Here is a 12,486-nt window from a genome sequence, read left to right on the forward strand (position 1 = left end):
GAGTTGACTTGTTTTGACGTTGAGCGTCAAGCACCGCAGTCAAGAGTTGTTTTGACTGCTCAGTCTAAGCAGTCAAGGCAGTCTCGAGTTGACGTCGAACGTCCTCCCGCACCTGTTGTTGTTACTGGTCAGTCCTTTAAGCAGTTACATGACGTAGCGTCCTTGACTGCTACTGATTGCTCCTTTGCGTGTGGACTCTGCTTGTCAAGCATTGCCACCACGGCAGGTCTCTCCCTTGCTTGAGACTCGGCTATTGTCGGACAAGGTTCCTTCAGATGAGGAAGTTGCTGATCCCCCTCCTACTGATATTCCCTTGAGGACTCTGTCAGACGGAGAGGAGCCTAAAGCTGCTCAGCCCTCTATGGACTTTAAATAAATCATGCTGATTTTGAAGGATCTTTGTCCGGATCATTTTGTAACTGCTGCTCCTCGTTCGCCTAAACGTCAGAGTTTACACTAGGCCTAGCTACTTCGAAGCCGTTGTTTTATAAGCTAGTGCTCTCTCGCTCTTCTAAGAGAGCTTTACGTTTGCTAGGCGACTGGTTAATCACCAGGAGGAGTTTGGGGGAGACAGCCTTTGCTTTCCCTACTTTTAAGCTGGCTTATAGAGCGAGAGTCTGATATGACACGGGAGAAGTTCTCGGCTTGGGAGTTCCTGCCTCTGCCCAGATAGACTTCTCAAACCTCATAGACTCTCCCTGGCGCCTGGCCATGAGACGCTCCAAGATTTTATGGTCGACTTCAGAGCTAGACCATCTCCTGTTAGGAGTTTTTTTTCGAGCGTTTGAAGTTTTGCTGTACAATTATGTCATGCATAAACAAGGCTTTCAGGGATGGCTCCAATGATCTGACAGCCACGTTCTCTGCAGGAACAAGTCCCTCAGGGATGGCTCCAATGATCTGGCAGCCATGTTCACTGCAGGAGTACGTAAGAGGCAAGTGCGCTCAATGTATTCATTGTCAAGACAAACTTCACGATGAAGTCTACCAGGCTGTCTTGACAGCATTTATGGAAGGCGACTGGATGGTCTCTCTCGACCTTCAGGAAGCATACTTCCACATTCCTATACACCCGGATTCCCAACCGTTTCTGAGGTTTGTTTACAGGATTGTGGGGTACCAGTTTCGAGCCCTGTGCTTTGGCCTCAGTCCTGCTCCTCTCGTGTTTACGAGGCTCATGAGGAATGTGGCAAAATCCCTCCATCTATCGGGGATCCGAGCCTCCCTGTACTTGGACGACTGGCTTCTCAGAGCATCGTCCAGTCTTCGCTGTCTGCAGGATCTACATTGGACGTTGACTCTGGCCAGGGAGTTGGGACTTTTGGTCAACCTAAAAGTCCCAACTGATCCCATCCCAGATTATTCTATATTTGGGGATGGAGATTCGCAGTCCAGTTTTTTTTTCGGGCTTTTCCGTCTGCCACCCGAATAGAACAAGCCCTGCTCGAAGTCTAACTAATGCTGAAAAGAGAACGTTTGTTCAGTCAGGAGTTGGAACAGTCTCGTAGGGACTCTCTCATCCCTGGAGCAGTTTGTCTCACTAGGGAGACTACACCTTCTGCCTCTCCGGTTCCATCTAGCCTCTCACTGGAACTAGGACAAGACGTTAGAGACGGTATCATTCCCAGTCTCCGAACCAGTAAAGGCATGCCTTAAATGGTGGGACAGCAATATCAGTCAGAGAGGGACTATCCCTAGCAGTCAAGAACCCAAACCACGTGTTGTTCTCAGACGCGTCGGATTTGGGTTGGGGTGCGACCCTGGACGGTCGGGAATGCTCGGGTCTGTGGACCTCAAGTCAGAAGAGCATGCACATCAACGGCAAGGAGCTATTAGCAGTCCACTTGGCCTTGATGATATTCGAAAGCTTCTTCGAAACCAAGTGGTAGAGGTCAACTCAGACAACACCACAGCTTTGGCGTACATCTCCAAGCAAGGAGGCACACACTCCTTCACGCTGCTCGAGATCGCAAGGGACCTTCTCTTATGGTCAAGAAATCGAGGCATCTCCCTGTTGACGAGATTCATCCAGGGGGACTTGAACGTCTTGGCAGACTGTCTCAGTCGGAGGGGTCAAGTGATACCCACGGAATGGACCCTCCACAAGGACGTGGGCAAGAGTCTTTGGGCTACTTGGGGTCAACCCACCATAGACCTCTTTGCCTCCTCGTTGACCAAAAGGTTACCAATCTATTGCTCTCCAGTCCTCGATACAGAAGCAATCCACATAGACGCGTTTCTACTGGATTGGTCTCTTCTGGACTTATATGCATTCCCACCATTCAAGATAGTCAACAAGGTACTGCAGAAGTTCGCCTCTCACGAAGGGACAAGGTTGACGTTGGTTGCTACCCTCTGGCCCGCGAGAGAATGGTTCACCGTGGTACTTCAATGGCTGGTAGACTTTCCAAGAAGTCTTCCTCTAAGGGTAGATCTGTTACGTCAGCCCCACGTAAAGAATGTCCATCAAAGCCTCCCCGCTCTTCGTCTGACTTCCTTCAGACTATCGAAAGGCTCTCAAGAGCTCGAGGCTTTTCGAAGGAGGCAGCCAGTGCGATTGCAAGAGCGAGGAGAGCTTCTACCATTAGAGTATACCAGTCGAAGTGGGTAGTCTTTCGAGACTGGTGCAAGTCAGCATCTGTGTCCTCGTCCAGTACCTCTGTAGCCCAAATCGCAGATTTTCTTTTACATCTGAGAAAGGTTCGCTCCCTTTCAGCTCCCACGATTAAGGGCTACAGGAGCATGTTGGCTTCGGTCTTTCGACATAGAGGCTTAGATCTTTCCAACAATAAAGTCTTTCGAGACCTCTAAGGAATGTCGTTTGGCAACTCCTGGATGGAACTTAGACGTGGTCCTAAGGTTCCTCATGTCAGACAGGTTTGAGCCATTACATTCAGCCTCCCTGAAGGATTTCACCTCAAGACACTTTTCTTAGTGTGCTTGGCTTCGGCTTAAAGGGTCAGTGAACTTCATGCCTTCAGTAAGAACATCGGCTTTTCTACAGAAAAAGCCACTTGTTCACTTCAACTTGGTTTCCTGGCCAAAATGAACTGCCTTCTCGTCCTCGGCCTAAATCTTTTGATATTCCTTGATTATCAGAGATCGTAGGCAACGAACTGGAAAGAGTATTATGTCCTTTTAGAGCTCTTAAGTTCTATTTAGCTCGTACTAAGTCATTACGAGGTAAATCTGAGGCATTATGGTGCTCAGTTAAGAAACCATCATTGCCTATGTCAAAGAATGCTTTGTCATATTTTATCAGATTTTTAATACGAGAAGCTCATTCTCACTTGAATGAGAAAGACCGATGTTTGCTTAAGGTTAAGACGCACGAAGTTAGAGCTATAGCAACCTCCGTGGCCTTCAAGCAAAATAAATCTCTGCAAAGTATTATGGACGCGACTTTTTGGAGAAACAAGTCAGTGTTCGCGTCATTTTACTTAAAAGATGTCCAGACTCTTTACGAGGACTGCTACACACTGGGTCCATTCGTTGCAGCGAGTGCAGTAGTGGGTGAGGGTTCTACCGCTACATTACCCTAATTCCAATATCCTTTTTAATCTGTCTCTTGAAATGTTTTTAATATTGTTTTTAGGGTTGTACGGAAGGCTAAGAAGCCTTTCGCATCCTGGTTGATTTGGCGGGTGGTCAAAGTCATTTCTTGAGAGCGCCCAGATTAGGGGTTTGATGAGGTCCTGTTGTATGGGTTGCAGCCCTTAATACTTCAACTCCTGGGAGTCTTTCAGCATCCTAAGAGGATCGCTGGGCTTCGTGAGGAAGACAGACTAATAAGGCAGAGTAATCGTCTAAGTCAACTTCCTTACCAGGTACCTTTATATATTTGGGTTTTGTTATGATATAACTGTCAAAAACTAAGCATATACGCTGTAAACTTAATTAACTCTGGTCTTTACCTACCACCATGGGTGTGAATCAGCTATTATATATTCACCGGCTAAGTTAAATATTTAAAAATGATATTTTAATTATAAAATAAATTATTGAATATACTTACCAGCGTGATGAGAAAAATTGGGTCTGTTTACATGTATATGCGGTATCTGGCCGATAGTTGGCGCTAGTGGGCACACCCGCAACCTTCATAGCGATCGCTCGCGAGTTTTTGTGTGTTTTTCTGTCGAGCCGCCGGAGGCTCAGCTATTATATATTCACCGGGTAAGTATATTCAAAAATTTATTTTATAATTAAAATATCATAATTCTAAATAAATAGCCCACTTTGGAATTTTTGAAAAGAATGTAAATAAATACCAGGTTAGAAAGGGTTGTCTATGGGACCCAGTACGGAAAAGGAAATATATAATTAGAACTTAAAGCAGCAGCAAAAAAAAAAAAAAAAAAAAAAAATATCTGTTCTTAGAGTAAATTATTTGAAACATGAAAGACTTTCCAATGGGCAAAAATGCAATGGATTTAATTTCCAAAGTTCCAGGCTATAGGTTATCAGTTGCACTCATTAAACTTATTAGTTACAGTATACCTTTTAGCAGTACAGAATTACAATTTGTTTGGATGATTAAGATTTACTTATTGCACTGTGCAAAACATGTCAGTCTAATTAGTTATCAAGTGAGAGTAAGTTTGGAAGAGTCACGTGGGAGAAGTGTCAGCAATAATAGATTGAGAAAGTGGAAAGTGACAATCTTTAAAAGGAAGGATTAAATAGGGGGTAAAAGTTGGAATTAAATGTGAGAGAGCTAAAAATCTGCTTCATGTAAATTATTGAGGTGTTAAAACTTCTGATGATTCTTACCAAAAAAATATACAAGAACATTATAAGGAGAGGGAATAAGACCAAAAAAAAGTTGGTGGCTCAATAGCAATATAGTAAGGAAACAGTTATACTTAAATGTGAAACAGTATGTTCAATAACATCGTAAAGTAGAAGGAATAAGAGGTTTTGAAAACATTAGTTTAGTAATATACAAAAGAAAACAAAATTTATTACTGTGTGAGACTGCTCTAGTAAGAGAATGTGCTGTAAGAATTATTGTCAGTTTGATATCTGTTCTCAATGCTATCTTTATAGTGGACAAGTGTATTGAAATACTATATAAAATGGTTGAAGTTATTTTTGAGGAACTTGGGAAGGCATTCAATTGGGCACCGAAACAAAGTTGTTGTTATATTGGCATTATGAAGGCAAAGAGTATCGGTAAAAAATCTGCAAATATTTGTTATTGTACTAGAACATTGTCTCACGTAAAGAATATGAAAGGTGTGTTAGAAGAACTAAATATAAGCAAGTTTTTTGTTGTCAATGAAGGATTTATATAAATTTTGAAGGCACAGCCAATCAAGTTTTAACCTTTTAAATTTTGGGGTCTTGAGGCACTCCTGGAACATGAGGAAGAAAGTTATTGTTCTATTGTAAAGTCCTAAGGAAGCTTTTATCATATGAAAGGTCTTTTAAAAGTATTCCACTTAAAAGGCTAATTGTAATTGGGTTTCGCTTTATTTGTTACTTTATTGTGGAACTCTCTGAAGAGAGGACATGGTACACTTGCGTTGTTTTGGAACCCAGTCTGAAAAGAGGACATGGTACAGAACACTTGTTTTATAACGTTTCTAAGGGAAGCTTGACTGAAATGCCTAGTGAGGATATATACTTCATGTAATTTATACCATAAGGTAACATGGACTAGTAAATAAGGCTCCAAATATCATTTGATAAATTAATTTTGGTTTGATTAAAAGTTTATTTTTGTAAACCTTAATTGGTCTCGGAGGGAGGTTATTCTTTCAATAGTTACATTTATAGTAGAGGAAGGTAGAACATCCTTTTTATAAATGTGCCATAATCTTTCACATGACAATTTGTATTGCCAGGTAAATTATTATGTATTTTTTTTTATTTATTTTGAAGATCTTATAATGTTGACCTGTTTTAACACTTAATGTTTACTACTATTATTATTATTATTATTATTATTGTTATTATTATTGTTATTATTAGCTAAGCTAGAACCCCAGTTGGAAAAACAGGCTGCTATAAGCCCAAGGGCTCCAACACAAAAATAGCCCAATGAGGAAAGGGAAGAAGGGAATAAACACTACAGGAGAAGTAATGAACAAGTAAAATAGAATATTTTAAGAAGAAGATAACTAAGATACTGTAGAATAGTGTGCCTTAGTTTAGCCTCAAGCTAGAGGGTAGAGCTACAGTATATAAAACATTTTATGATAGCTTGTAAACATTACCAATTCCATGTATTTTGTTTTTATAAATAGTTATTTACCATATTAACAGCATTCTTATGTGTTGGTATTGGCATAATGCCATTTGAACTATGGATTTTTAACGCACAGGAAATGATACACAAGTAGAGAGTACAGTACCTTAATTGTTATGCACCTTTGCAGTACATAGGGTTTGTAATGATTATACATGTTCTTTTTTTCACAGGTTGAAATGGAAGATTCCATTACACCATCGGTGGATGAAAGGCGAACGGGTGAAAGTAAATCTGCGGGGAAAAGGACAGAAGAAAAGAAAGAAGAGGAGGAGGAGGAGGAGGAAGATAAGGAATCCTTCCTCAAGGTACGTGGCCAAAGTGCAGACTTCCATAATAATGGTCGAGGAGGAAGTTTTGGGAGAGGTAACTTTGGTCGTGGCACTGCCGGAAGGGGCAACTTTGGTAGAGGTGCCCATAATGAAAGTGAATTTAACCAAAGAGGGAGGGGTTGGGATGATTGGGATAGGGGAAATGACCAGAATAGTCAGAGAAATTTTAAAAGAGGTGGGGGACAAGATTTCATCGGAGAAAGGGGAGGTCGAGGAGAATTTTTCAGAGGGAGAGGTCAAGACAGCTTTGGTAGAGGAGGAGGAGGAGGAGGAGGTGGCAGAGGCGATTTTAACAGGGAAGAACGTATGGATTTTGCAAGAGATGGTGGACAAGGCAGTTTTGGTAGAGGAAGTATGCGTGGAGGCCTTGGTAGAGGAATGCAGGCAGATGACGACGATTCTCCAAACAGATTTGGCTCGATCCAAGGAGGTCGTGGCAACTTTAACCAGAGAGGTATGGTTCGTGGAGGAAGAGGACAAGGTGATTATGGTCGAGCACCAGGTGGCAACTTTCCTTTTGGGTCTGATAGGTATAGCCTATCCTCTGGTGATTATCCCAGGGGAGGAGAAAGTTTCAGTGAGAGAGATGATGGAAAGCAGCACAAAACAGATGAAGGGGATACTCCAAGCTATCATTCTTCTGAAAAGGAATCTAATTCAGTGAGCATAAGCAGAACAGGAACACTTCAAGGTCTGGAAAGTTTTGGTTTGGGTAGGAATAATCAAGGTGCAAACTTGACCAGAGGTGGCGGGAGAGGCAGTAGCATAAGTTCAGGAAGAGGGGCAAACAACCAGAGTTCCAATGCAGCAGTTAGAGGAAGGGGTAACAACCAGAATATGGGAAGAGGAAATCACACCCAAAATGTAGGGTCCTCAAGACCAAGCATGGGAAGAGGCAGCAATCAAACATCTAATGAAAGTAATACAACTACTACTGTTGGTATTGCTGGTACACTCAAAGCATTGCAAGGTCTTGGACAGCAAAATAAAAGTTCAAACATGAATGAAAGCTCAAGCAAAGAAATGGAAACCACCCAAAACACAAGTAATGCAAGCAATAGAGGTAGTAGCATACGGGGTACCTCAGGAAGAGGTCGTGGAGCCCCCAATCAACGGAACTCCTTTGACCAAGGAAATAACAACAAGGCTGGTGGTAATCAAGATTCTGGTACCCAAAAAAGCAAAGATGATACTATTCATAAGAAAAATGTTTCCAATACCGAAAAAGGTAGCAACCAGAGTGTATCATCATCAGACAGTGTATCTAAAAATGATTTTCCTCAAGGTCTAAGCAGAGTAGGTACTTTGCAAGGCTTACAGGGTCTGGGGCGAGGTTTAAAGCAAGATTCTAATTCCTCGGGAAATGTTAGAGGCAATAATCAAAGTTCTCCGAGAGGACGTGGTGGACCTCAAATGCAAGGTATGAATAGGGGAGGCAGTAATCAAGGGAGTGGTAGAGGAAGTCCTTTGAAGAAGGATGACAATGCAGATAATAGTAAAGGAGATAATTCTGCAAACAAAGAGAAGTCACAAATGGAGAAAACTGGTAAGCCCCAGGAAGCTAACAGTTCTGAACAAAAAGTTCAATCAAAAGCTGGTAATACTGGTTCCATCAAAACCACTGGAAACTCACCAGCTGGTGTAGGTAAGCCAAAGTCAAATGAACAAAGGGAAAGTGAAAAATCTGCAGGATCATCACAAGACAAAGCCAAAGAAGAAAGTAAATCAGGCTCACTCAAAGAAAACAAAGGTTCTGAGAGTTCTCCCAAAAGTGATGATAAAAATAAAGGGAACAAAGTTGAAAACAATGCCTCTGTCGGTCCGAATTCTAGTAACATGGGAGGTGGGAATGCTGTCCGGGGAGGTGGGAACGCTGTCCGGGGAGGTGGGAATGCTGTACGAGGAGGTGGAAATACTGTCCGTGGTGGTGGAAATGCTGGCAGGGGAGGTGGCGATGGAAGTCAACAGACACCTCAACAAGGCAACTCAAGACAGGGTACAGGAAGTACAAATCCTGGCCGTGGCTTGTTAAATCCAGGTGCCGGCCTTCTCCAGACCCCAATAGGAAGAGGTGCTGCCTCTTGGAGCAGTGTTGGTCTGCTTAATATGAACCAGTCTAATGTTAGTTGGGGAGGCCTTCCTAATACTAATCGAGGTGGCCGTGGCCAAACTCCTAGTTACAGTTATGCTTTCGTAGGTTTGCTAGGCCGAGGATTAGGGAGGGGGGGTCAAGGCTTTAAGTAATGGAAGAATAAGTTGAAAACATGGTATATATGATAGATTGCTGTTCAGAACCGTAGAATATAATAATACTTGCCCGTAAGGTCATTATGACTGTTTTGAGCAAAAATCATAGAATTGACACTTCAGGAGTAAGAATGCTCTGTCAAGTTTGCAGTAGTGTTTATCTTTTTATGCTTTTCACTCTAAAAGCATACTTATTTCCATGCAGTTAATGAAAGGTTGATTTTTATATGTATTTGAGATGTGAATTAATTTTACATACACATGTTAATGAAGTTTGGCTTTCATTTTTTTTATAGAAAAGGTTGTAGACCAGTTTCCAATTAACTGTATGCTGAGGTGTTTATCATTAAGAAAAACTATAGGGGGAATTCACTCTTCACTATTGGAAGTCTGAAATTAGTACAAAAGTCTTTGGTGAAGTGGTCTTGTTTTGGGATTTGAATAGATAAAATTTCTTATGATTTAAAGTTTGAGTATGGCATTACTAAGAATTGTACACTGGTTAAGTTCAATAACCGAGTTTTGCTCCAATCTACCTATAAAATTCCCTAATGTGTTTATTTGAAATTTGAATTTATTTTGATGCTAATTTGAGGCTTATCTGGCCAGTACTCACAAGTGATGACTATGTTTTCTATTATAAAAGGTTATACCCAAAGCTATGGGTGTAATTATTCTTTACATGTTTATTCTTTAATTTTTTTTAAATTGCTCTACATTTGGAATTTTATTGATTATAAAGTTGACTATCTATCCATTTCATGATAAAAATGTATGTTTATGGGCAGGGCCTGTTCCCAGTTACTAACCTCACTATTAAGTAGGTTATCTTCATTACTTTAAAGAATACCACATAGGCTATCATCTGACAGACAAGTGACCGTGAAAATAAAAAGATTGGTAGATAGGTTATTCTTGTGTAGAATAGCTTGGTAGTGTAAGCTTAGCTTCCTGGCTGTCAGATAGGTTATCAAACATGAGTTTTTATGTTTAGTAGAATAGTATCAGATAGGTTAGCTGCTAGATAAGAAATTGTAGATACCTTAGCTATAGTTGATTTGTAAAGTAGGTTATCTGTGGTATGAAAAATAGGATATTTTAAGGCTTAGTTGTTATAGGATACCATTCAAGTAGGTATGTATAGAGGTTAGATATCAAAATATGAGATAAAATATGCTGTGCAGATAATTTACCTAATTGTGAGGCCTTGGTAACTAAGCATTTTGTATTTTCCTTGGCTGAAGTGGGAATATTGAGTGATATACCACTGTTAATGCCCTTAGCATTTCTAATTTCTTGTGTTTGGAAGAAATGTGTATACATTGAAGATATAAATCTCTCATATACAGTATCCCTAATGAAAGGGAACACTGTAAGGTGAGGTGATTTTAGTATTGATGAGAGAAGGAAAAGGCATTCACTTTGTATGTCTTTGAAATAGGTCATTGCTGTGCATTATCAAGAAATGTGCAAGTATGAAAAATAAGTTGTTTCATGTTTGGTGTTAAGGACTCAAATCTGATACAGTGAAAAATATTTCATTATTTACTCTTTTGGTCTAAATTGAAAAGTGTCTTCTGTTATTTAGTGCATGAAAAGAAATTGCTGTGTTAAACCATAGCACTTTACGTGACACCATATGTAGTTTTCTATAATTCTTAAATGGAGTAGTATTTGTGAGAAATATTTTGATAAAACAGAATGCAGTGCTTTTAAATGTTTTCACGATGAGTCTAAACACATGAACTTCCTTTATTTACTTTTAAGCTGCTATGTACTGGTGTACATAAATATTCTCAATTATACATTTTTATACATGTTTACAAGTGAAAGTGTTGGCAATTTGAGTGTTAGATTTAATTTTTACAAACGTAAAAATTCATGATTGATTGCCCATGCTTTACATTGGTCATATTTCAGTTTTGTATGAACAGAAGTAGTATAATCTGGTAGTTTTTTTTATCAATAATTTCTTTAATATGTTCCATAGTTGCTATTCTTTGGTTACGCGAGTCTCTTTTCCTTTCGAAATTAGAACGAGTACAATGTTGCTGGTTATGTTTGGCTAAAAGGACAAAAACTCTTAAAAGGCACTTGATTAATTTTATTTCTGTTGATTAACTTGTATGTAATACGTGTTCAAAATTTGTCTTTATGATTATACACTTGAGTCCTGTCCTTTGCACCTGTTTTATGAAAGATGATGGATAGTTTGTAAGTGTTTTTATAGTAATTGTGCACATGCAAGAAATTTGATAGTTTCTTATTTCATTATGACTGGAAGTGGAAGTTTCTTAATGTAAAAAGCATTTGTTTACCATTGGTGTTTTTGCAAGTGTATTTGTGTAGAATTGGATATTTAAGTTGGAAGTAGTGTATGTATTTGTGTACATACATGCTGCCTTTTGCAACAAGAAGTTTCTTTAAGCTAAAGCTTTAAAGAAAAGTAATGTGGAAGATAGTGCCACTTGATCCTCTTCAGTGCACTTTACACCTACGCTGAGGCTTTATGAGTGAGCATTATGTTGACGTAATAATACATCCTGAGCATTGAATTTTTTTTCTTTTTCAAATCCCTCCTAAATACTATTTAACACTCACTTTCAAGGCCTGATATGTTCAACTCCTTTAAGAATGTCACATCTCTTTTTGCATCCAGTAATCTCTTCTCTCATGTTTGAAAAACTTTACTACATATGACAAATACTACTTATCCATCTTTTCATATAAACTGGCCCTTTTGTCACAACTTTGTCAAGATAATAAGTTTTTATGCCAATAGAAGAGTGTTACCTTACCATTTTTCCTACATCTCTACCACACAAACCACCAGTACCTCCATGCCATTTCAGTTTGAAATTCAGAGCCATAATGTTCAGTTGGTTTTCACTAATCTCCTATTAAACCTTTCCCAGTCATGTTTGTAAGATCGAGAATCTTGCTCTTTTCCTCAGAGTTCCAGCAGTATCTCTGTAGGGATTGCAGATGGTGATTTTAACATCACTGTTCCATTTCATTGGGATTAATATCCTATAGATAGTAGCACAAAAAATTATTTTCTTAATCTTCAGTCAGTTAATATTGGTCTTGAATGAAAGAATTTCAATAGGACCTGTGACTTAATACTAGTAATGATTAATTGGAATCAGATTCCAGGTGTCTTCATATAATTTATGCTTTTATATTTTTTCATTGTTGAGTGTTTTCCCATGATAGAGTGGCTATAGGGAAAAAAGAAAAAATACATAAGACTCACCGGAAATACGTTATGAATCCAAACTCTCATGACACTTTGCTTCCCTTATATTAACACCTATTCTTTCCCATATATGTTTATTTAGCTGTCTTCATGACGTAGCTCAATGGTATCTATGGATTAAAACCCGTTCAGATTGAGATTCTTTCTAAACCAAGTCTTGCCATCCCAGGGAGCTAGGGATGAATCAGTGGACGAAGTGTACTTGTAATACCAATACTGAGTTGAGAATTTCTTGAACATTACTAAAAGGTCTATCCAGCTGTAAATGTGTTCCATGATTTGCTGGGGAGTGGAATATATGGGGGACATCGCCCTCGTCTATAAAGATTTGCTGAGAAACCAGAAGGATTTTCTACTTTTCTGGCAATATCCTCTTCAAAGGTTAAATGGATATA

The 12,486-nt window shown here is 39.5% G+C and overlaps 1 protein-coding gene across 6 annotated transcripts in view; it reads left to right on the forward strand.

Moving 5' to 3' along the window:
- LOC137623482 (YLP motif-containing protein 1-like) overlaps positions 1 to 12,486 on the forward strand; it is a 199,628-nt gene that overhangs the window by 108,299 nt on the left and 78,843 nt on the right. For 5 of the 6 annotated variants that reach the window (XM_068354315.1, XM_068354336.1, XM_068354329.1 and 2 more), the window contains one exon: positions 6,427 to 9,423. In XM_068354315.1, the coding sequence (XP_068210416.1) occupies positions 6,427 to 8,829 (2,403 nt within the window). In that variant the 3' untranslated portion in view covers positions 8,830 to 9,423. Of the gene's footprint in view, positions 1 to 6,426; positions 9,424 to 12,486 lie in introns of those variants that run through there. The other variant, XM_068354350.1, reaches the window with a different exon arrangement.

The sequence above is a fragment of the Palaemon carinicauda genome, chromosome 2 (assembly GCF_036898095.1).
Source record: "Palaemon carinicauda isolate YSFRI2023 chromosome 2, ASM3689809v2, whole genome shotgun sequence".
NCBI lineage: Eukaryota > Metazoa > Arthropoda > Malacostraca > Decapoda > Palaemonidae > Palaemon > Palaemon carinicauda.